Source organism: Labeo rohita, chromosome 9, assembly GCF_022985175.1.
Source record: "Labeo rohita strain BAU-BD-2019 chromosome 9, IGBB_LRoh.1.0, whole genome shotgun sequence".
NCBI lineage: Eukaryota > Metazoa > Chordata > Actinopteri > Cypriniformes > Cyprinidae > Labeo > Labeo rohita.
Window position 1 is genome coordinate 28233295 of NC_066877.1, and position 8902 is coordinate 28242196.

General features: G+C 37.8%; 1 protein-coding gene across 1 annotated transcript; it reads left to right on the forward strand.

Annotated features, from left to right (window-relative positions):
• The first annotated feature begins 1254 nt into the window (after window positions 1-1254).
• Window positions 1255-5351, forward strand: lrrc3 (leucine rich repeat containing 3). Its single transcript, XM_051118329.1, has 2 exons — window positions 1255-1360; window positions 3844-5351. The coding sequence occupies exon 2, from the start codon at window positions 4200-4202 to the stop codon at window positions 4998-5000; it is 801 nt and encodes a 266-aa protein (XP_050974286.1). The 5' UTR covers window positions 1255-1360; window positions 3844-4199; the 3' UTR covers window positions 5001-5351.
• The last annotated feature ends 3551 nt before the right edge of the window (window positions 5352-8902 follow it).

Genomic DNA, 8902 nt, shown 5'->3' on the forward strand with positions numbered 1-8902 from the left:
ATATTGCAGAAAAACTGCCAAAAAATTGCAAAAAAATTAAATAGTCAGTCGATTCAGATCAGTGAAACACTCCTCATACCGATTCAAACCGGTTGTTTATTTGAACTGTTTATTATAAGAACATTCTCATTCAGGAATCACTGAGGAGGACTTGCGAAGTTAAAGCCATGTAAATGCGAAATATGTGTTAATTTTCAATTAAACTATCTACTATACAAAGCGTAAGATACCAGTTAATACTAAAAATAATATAGTTTTTATTATTAATTTGTAGCACTTTAAGATAATTTCTAAACAATATGACGAAATCACGTGACTTTGTTAAAAAAAAAAGCGTGACCACCCTGGTGAAAAAAACAGCATATGCTGGTTAGGTAGGTTTTGATGCTGGTTTAAGCTGGTCCTTTGCTGGTTTATGCTGGTCCTTAGCTGGTTTATGCTGGTCCTTTGCTGGTTCATGCTGGTCCTTGACCAGCAACATGACCAGCATAAACCAGCAAAGGACCAGCTTAAACCAGCATCAAAACCTACCTAACCAGCATTCCAGCATCAAAACATACCTACCAGCATACGCTGTTTTTTTCACCAGGGCACGCTTACCAACACTTTTCAGAAGATTTGTTCATGAATCGGTGGCGTTGTATGTTTGTTTTTCCGTGCTTCTCGTGGCTCAGGGACAATTTAGCAGATGTACTTGTCAGTATTTGTCAGTGGTAGGCTCCTTATATTATATTCACCACAGGAAACACGCGTGCATCCACATCACAGGTAATACACGATTTCTTTAGGCGTAGTACTCAAGATTAGGAACCCATTCGATAGAAAGCAAGAAAACACTTTTTTTCATGCACATCAGTTTAGGGTACCTTAGACTATTTACCTTAGCTCGTAACATGTTCAGTTGCATTTTAGGACTAGGTGGTACTATCCCATAATATTATTACACCTGCCTGAGATAAGTGGGGAACAATGTAGAGCATCTTCTGTGGTAGTGCCAGGAGTAGAGGGGAGAGGATATAGAAGGAAAGAGGTCTCAGCTTCATCGGGGTCATCAGGTGGGCACCCCCCAAACTTTGGTGTTTCAATGATACCATTTGCGGCATTCAAAAGATTCCATTTGAAACCGCCAGTGAGCGAATCTTTGTGGTGAACCGATTTAAAAGATTCGAGTCACTGGAATGAATCAAAATCACAAAGCAGTCAGTCAGATGGGGTGGAGCGAGCGCACCATCAGCCTCCGGAGCAGCGAGCAGGGCTCAACATCCAATCAGCGCGAGGCGGTTGTCTTATAGCTGCTGTGTGCTCTTCACTTTTCACTCACTGCAAAGGCGACTGATCCACTGAACTATCAACAAGTATGGTAAGTAATTATGAAGCTTTTAGTTAAAATTAAAAGGGCTAACTTTCTAGTCTATTTTATTTGAAACCACACATGAGGGGTAAATGCAATAAGTTCGTAAATGGGATTCGTTCTGGAGATTTGTCTTGTCTTTATATGGTCATATAATGTTTTTTTCATAATGTTGCATTATTATTTTAACCTGATCATTTTTACGTCTTTTGTATGTCTCTCTACACGGTGACTCTTTGTTTCACTTCAGCGTTTCTTTTCTCGTATTCAGTCAGTTGTTAGCAGGACATTTATTAAGTACAACCTCGAACCTATACAGTAGTCTTGTTTTAACTCCATACATTATTAGTATAAACTGTTTACCAATAGCACAACCGTCATCTTTACCAATAACAGTGAGAGAAGAGAGAGCTAGAGGTAAAATATGATATTCATCCTTTGTCTTTTTTTATTTATTTTCCATGGTTCGCTCAAATATTGTCAAAGGTATATGATTCATGTAGCCCTAATCTAAACCGTAAACAGTCGGCGTAATTTCAGTTGTTTTTATATCCCGTTTTACAGCTACATATGACATTGCCCTCATGTGTTATTTTCATGCTTTAAGAAAATATTGAAATAATTTTTCTTGAGGTTAAAATGCCTCAGAAGAAACACCTCCCGTTAGACTGAGGGAAACGGCACTTCTAGTGCGCTCCTTCTTCTATTAACAATGTAATTGAAAAAAATATGAATATTCACAATTGGTTAAAGTTAAATGTTTGCAAGTTAAATTGCCTGTCGTTTATGCATATTAAATTTTTAAGTAATTTGTAAGTTTAAAAAAGAAGACGACATGTTTGTATTCAGGTAGGCTGTATTAATTGTGCTAAACTAAAACATTATACAAACGTTGCATTGTAATCAGGTTTTTTTTTTTTTTTTTCCCAAACTAAAAAAAAAGATGTTTTTAATGCTAAAGAAAACCTGGCAGGTGTAATTTTCCAACCTTTCAGATATTTTTAATTTTTGTTACATTATTTTTCAGTTGTTTGTGTGGTTTCCATAGGATGTTTTTAAAAGGGTCTTCTGTGATGATATCTAACTGCAACCAAAATGCAAGGTGCTGTGGTTGCTGGAGCTGTACTGTTACATTCTCACTGTCTTTCGCAACACACCTTAATAGATGAACCATGTACAGTACTTCAATCCTATTGGATTCTGAATGTGGCTAGTGGTTTTAGCATCCATCACAATGATCAACTTCTGTTACTGAGCTGCTGCTGATACAGCAATCAATCCTGAGCTGTGGTGCTTATTGCTCACTGTATATTGTCAGTGTATTAATCTTTTATTTCGACATTTTCAAGATGATGCATTCCATGTCTCCAGTGCTGCCTGTGACAAAGTTTCACTGGAAAGAACGGTAGTCGCTTCACTGCAGCATGTGTTCGGCATATTAATATTATCTACCTGCCTTACGGCCACTTGTAAAATGAGTTGCTGTCTCAGCAGAGAGGGTTTAGACAAAGTACAAGCTATCCATGTAGACTAGTTCCTCAAAAGGCACAATGTAAGGAGTTCATTGTTATGATCTGATCTTGAATGAAGTACGCCTCTTTCTTCTTGTAAGGTTAGAAACCAGAAATGAAGTTCTTGTGACGAATTCGTCACCCTCTTGTTGTTCTGACACTGTTTAATTTTGATTGTTAAATGCCACAAACAGTGCAAAATGTCTGAGCTGCTCTGAGTAATCAACTCCCATTTAATAATTTCTCAGAAGACTTGAATTATAGTTGTCATATTGACCACTACTAATTAAGCTTTTTGTCCCTTTTGGAAAGAACAGCTGAGGATATTCTGCCTATTGCGTCTTTCGTATCTCACTGTTGGGAAAAATTCAGATTCATATTTTGTTCTGTCATTGGAGTTTCTAATATCCATTAATGAGCGTTGTGTTGCAAGGGAGCAAATGAGAAATTGATTTGTTTTGTTTTAATAAATCAGTCCTTTCTCATGTAATGAGATTATATGCAGCGTAACAAATGTATTCATTTGCAGGATTATCAGATTTAAATAAAATCTTGTCAGTGTTGGAGCCATTTCAGGACAGAGCACTGATGTGATGATATGATGTTGCTTTGCATGTTACAAAGAGTATCTTAACATAGTTTGCCAAAAAAAATCTGTTATTATTTACTCACCCTGATGTCTTGTCATTTTGATGAATGTTGAAAACCAGACAGTTTTGGTTACCATTGACTTCAGTTGCATGAGGGAAAGAAAAAAACACTGAGATATTTCTAAAAATACCTTTTTATGCTCCGTTGAAGAAAGAAACTCATACAGGGTTGACACAAGGCTGAGAAAATGATGACAGGAAGTAGATTTTTGTGTGAATCATGCCTTTAAAGCCGCCTTTAATTCATATTTGATCAAATATGAATTCATGTTGCATCACATTAACGTCTGTTTGTGTGGGTGATTCTTCTGTTCTCCTTTCATTCTTGCAGTTCCCAGACTTGGCAAGAGGGACATTAAGTGAATGGAGCCCTCTTCACATCCTTCTTCTGCTTTTGGCTTCTAATTAAAACTTGGCTGTAAAACATTTTCCTCTCAAATGTTTAATTGCCTTTCAGATGTTGATGGACTCGTTTGGATTCTCCCCAGGACACTTACAATGACTTCAAACACCTGAAAATTATAAATCACTACTCCACATGTGCTCACAGGGCGTTAATAAGGAAAAACTCCTGCTGTTGGAATGACACCGCGACCTGTAATGTTTATTCATTAATTTTTCAGTATGACTTGGATTAACAATGACTGCCCTTGAAGTGTAGAGCATTCAGAAAGTAAGAAGCTGGACATGACTTTCCCTGGAGGGGCTCATGCGTCAAGGAAAGTCTTCATCCCTTATGGCTGTCCCCTTATCTCGAGATTTATTTTAGCTGTGGTTTGTTTAAGTGCAATGGGTTTTGCGTGTCCCAAGAGTTGCCACTGCTCCGAGAGGAATGGTTTGACAGTAGTGCAGTGTTCCTCTCGCAACCTAGAAGAGATTCCCTCCGACCTTCCTCACGATACTGTGTCGCTTTTTCTGTCCTCCAATCACATCACCAAAATCCCAAACCAGGCTTTTAAAAACCTTCCCTGGCTCCAAGAGCTGGACTTGTCAAGGAACGCCATCGAAACCGTGGATGCTGGGGCTTTTCAAGGTGTCTCGGAGAGCTTGCGGGCGCTTGATTTGTCCCATAATCACATGCAAAGCGTCCCTAAGGAGGCCTTCGCTCGGCTGCACGCCAAGATCAGCTTGTCCAACAACCCGTGGCACTGTGAGTGCACACTTCAGGAGGTGTTGCGCGAACTCAGGCTGGATCCCGAGACTGTGAACGAGGTGAGCTGCCACACCTCTGTTCAGGAAGAGTACGCGGGCAAGCCTGTCATCCAAGTCTTGGATTCGGGCATAAACTTTTGTAACTTTCACCATAAGACTACCGATGTGGCCATGTTTGTCACCATGTTTGGTTGGTTCACGATGGTTATCGCTTATGTCATCTATTACGTACGGCATAACCAGGAAGATGCTAGGAGGCATCTGGAGTACCTCAAGTCCCTGCCAAGTAGCTCCCAAATTAGTAAGGACTTTGACACAATCAGCACTGTTCTCTAGCATCAGTCAATGCAGTGTAGGAGTGAATGTGTTTGGCACATTGATGATGGCACAACAGCAAGCCTTATAAGGGAAAGTGGGGTAAGATGTATCAATTACTGACATTGTCCTCAAGTGGAATCACTGAGAAACCCATATTTGTATGCATTTTAAATACATGTATGAACTTAAAGGGGTAGTTGACCCAATAATGAAAGTTCTCATTACTCACACTTATGTCGTTCCAAACCTTTGTTCATCTTCGGAATGCAAATTAAGATATTTTAAATTAAATTCAAGAGCTTTTTGACCCTGCTTAAACAGCAATGGCCCAGAAAGGTAGTAAGGACATCGTTAAAATAGTCCATGTGACATCAGTGGCTCAACCGTATTTTATAAAGCTACGAGAATACTTTTTGTGCACAAAGAGAACAAAAATAATGACGTTATTCAACAATTTCTTCTCTTCCGTGTCAGTCTTTGCCACGCATTCATGAGAGTACCACGACGCATGCGTAGATTCGCTGCACCTTGTTTACAAACAGAAAAAAATGCACGCTGTGCATAAAACAGTCTTCGTAAAGATGTCTGAAGATTTTGACAGAGTGGATGACTTGCAATTTTTTATATACAGACAGTGAACTAAGAGAGAGAGACATTCTACATCAGGACGCCGGCCCTTGTGTTGTGGTATTCTCGTCAATAAGCGTCAAAGACTGACACGAAAGAGAAGAAATTGTTGAATAAAGTTGTTATTTTTATTTTCTTTGCGCACAAAAAGTATTCTCGTAGCTTTGTAACATTATGGTTGAACCACTGATGTCACGTGGACTATTTTAAAGATACCTTTACTACCTTTCTGGCCTTGAACGTGTCAGTTGCATTGCTGTCTGTGCAGGGTCAGAAAGCTCTTGGATTTCATCAAAAATATAAAAAAAATATTGATACAGAATATTTTAAATATTTTATAGTAGTATTTTGCGCAGTTGGAACCAAAGCGTACCAAATGCCAAACATCCATGTGATATGTCTTTTATTCAACATAGGCTCATTGGAAATGTGTGCCGCCTTATACATTTCTGCAAAACATACCTATATGTACAAATCACTGCAGTTTTCACTACAAGAGGCAGTAAAAATCAGATAACTTTTAGTCTTTTTTTTACACAAAGTACGATTTACAGGTAGAGTTTCGATGAATAAAGCTGAATTTTCACACAGTTACTCGCAGAATATTATGTTATGTCTTCAAAACCATTTTAACATCCTGCGCGATTTGAAAGCTGATATTTTTGAATGTTGCCATCACATATACAGCTTAATATCCATGAGTTTTCTAATTCAGTAGGTTTGCTCGGTAGCTCACGAGATACAGTGTTGCACTTGAGTGATGAAGAGCTCCGGTACAAACCCTGTGAAACTACGGTTCAACAAAAAATTCAAATCTGCATAAGGAAGTTAAAATTGCACGGCTGCATCAACAAATGCGTTTTTTATTCACTTTTGCTACTATCGGGTAGGTTTAGGGTTGGGTTTAGTGTAGGGGATATTTCCAACACAATAGAGCATTAACCTTTAGCAACACTCCTCAGATATTTGAATTCTGAACAGCCGCAATACCAACCAGCAGCATAATAAAAATGCAGCAATACGTGCCTGTACCAAAGTAATAAAAATGTGCCAATTTCACTTTGAAATTGCAATGAAATGTGCAGTACGTAATTATAGTGTTTCAGAAATGTGTATATATAGAGACACACGTTTTCATGAGCTTGCTTTTGTTTATTTATTTATTTGCTTTGACATTAAATTCATTTTATCTGCTGCAGAAACTTTACCTTGACATGTAAAACCTGCATTAAAAAGCACCTATACAATACAATGTAGTATTCAGCTGCCTGTGAGACCTTTTTAAGTATTTGGCCAAGTTTGATCGATTAAAAGGATGATGGATTAGCCACTGACACGTCTTGCCCTACTCTTCCCAAGTTCCAGTATTATTTGATTTGATTGAGAATGTTCTTTGTAGGTTTTTGCACAATGAATGTGTTGACAGTGGTTCTGTGATGCAATTCAGTGTTCCCATTCACGTACCCTCAGTCGACCTACATAAGTCCTGCAGTCTCTGTGGTGGACGCTTTGTGCCTCACGACAGGAAGCTGCATAAGCTCCTTTTTTTTCTGCAGGTGCTTATCCCATTATTTTTTGAATTGGTTTTATTAATTTGTATGCTAATTTAATGGTGTTTCAGAACAGAATATTAAATGCTGGATTTATGGGATATTTCCTTTCCTTCTTTTATAGTGCTGACCAAGTAGAGCAAGTACATAATCACTGCCAAAAAAAAAAAGCCCATCAGTTAAGCTCTGCCTTGATAACTGGAAACTTGCCCCATTTTTAGCAGAGTTCTATTACTCAAGTGCCTGATCCTGGTACCTCAGCACCAATACACTGTGCATTGGGCATTATTTGGTTTGCTATCTCTGTGTTCTTCTACAATCAAAAATAATCCTTTAATAGTGAGTGTTACGTAGAACAGTGCCATTTTAAGTCAAGTGATTTTGGTGTATTTCTCAGATCGATCAATTATGATTAGAAGATTTCATCAAACTACATTCGAAATGGATTTTGTCACCTGTGTGTTAGTTTAAAAGGGCTTGCAGGTTATATTTCATGTAGACTTGTGTATTTCTGCCCACATGTATCAGTTTTTCATTGTGACAAGCCTTTCAGCTGTAGTGTGTATATCATAGCAGCATAAGAAAATAAAAATGCTATTAGAAGGACTCTGCCTTCCTGCCTACTTTTGATAGACTTCTAAATTTCTTCATTGTTTTCTAAGTAGCATTCAATCCACTGTATGAATGAGCTTCCTCGAACACATTCAGCAAACAAAAAATCGATAGCTTGGGGTCTTTGATTTTATTTATTTTTGTTTTGTGTGAGTACTAAGGTGCAAAACAATGCCTTGCAGAAATGTTTGTTGTACCTTCAGGGATTTCTTGAGGAGTCATACCACTGAGAGTGGATATTATGATTGCTTTCCTGTCCATGGGGCCCGAGGTCTAACCGTATGTGAGTCTGTGGCTCTAGATCAATAGCAGATTCATTACAGGGGAAGGTTAGGAATGCTGCAGTGAGCTTTAAGCCATGCTGTTCGGGGACTAGATGGCACCCTCAATACAGTGAAGATCTATCAAACCAAAGTGTAACAAGAGAAAGTAGCTGTGTTTGTGATGCTGTCTTCAAAGAAAACACTGAATAGCTGCTCCATCTTAGCGTTAATATGTGACTGTATTTAGCACTCAAGTGCTCTGTAATGATTTGCTGTTTTATTTTGTATGTAAACAAATGACCCAATAAGAATGTGTGTGTTTATTTACAGTAATGTTGTAGTATTTATATATAGTAGTACTGTTTGTGAAACCCCTGACGTTTATCAATGTACCCTTGGCAAAATATAGACAGCACTGGATTTTGGATCCAATGCAATCAGATACATTGTCAGTTTTCTATATTCTGTAAAACTATTTTAAAAAAGTCAATTAGCATTTCATGTACTAACCCAATGTTAATAACCCAATGTTATATAAAAAAACTCATTAGCAAATATTAACTCTGATAAATTTGAAAGGTGATTATCTGGACACATTAGCAGGATATTAACTTAAATAAATCTAGGAGATGCTTGTCTGTAATCACTTGGGTTGTGAATGACTATGATTAAGCTAATTTCTTCTGGGTTGTTTCTCAGATGTATGATGAAATGTTAATCTCTTTTAAAATTGTATAAATCATTTGTACTAATATTGTTTTAGCAATTTAAAGGAGTAATTCATCCTAACTGGAAAATTTACTTAAAATACCTAACCCGATCCAAGATGTACTGTAGATGAGTTTGTTTCTTCATCAGAACAGATTTG

Excerpts from the sequence above, each read along its gene's own strand:
- lrrc3 (XM_051118329.1), top strand. The coding sequence starts at position 4,200 with ATGACTTTCCCTGGAGGGGCTCATGCGTCAAGGAAAGTCTTCATCCCT.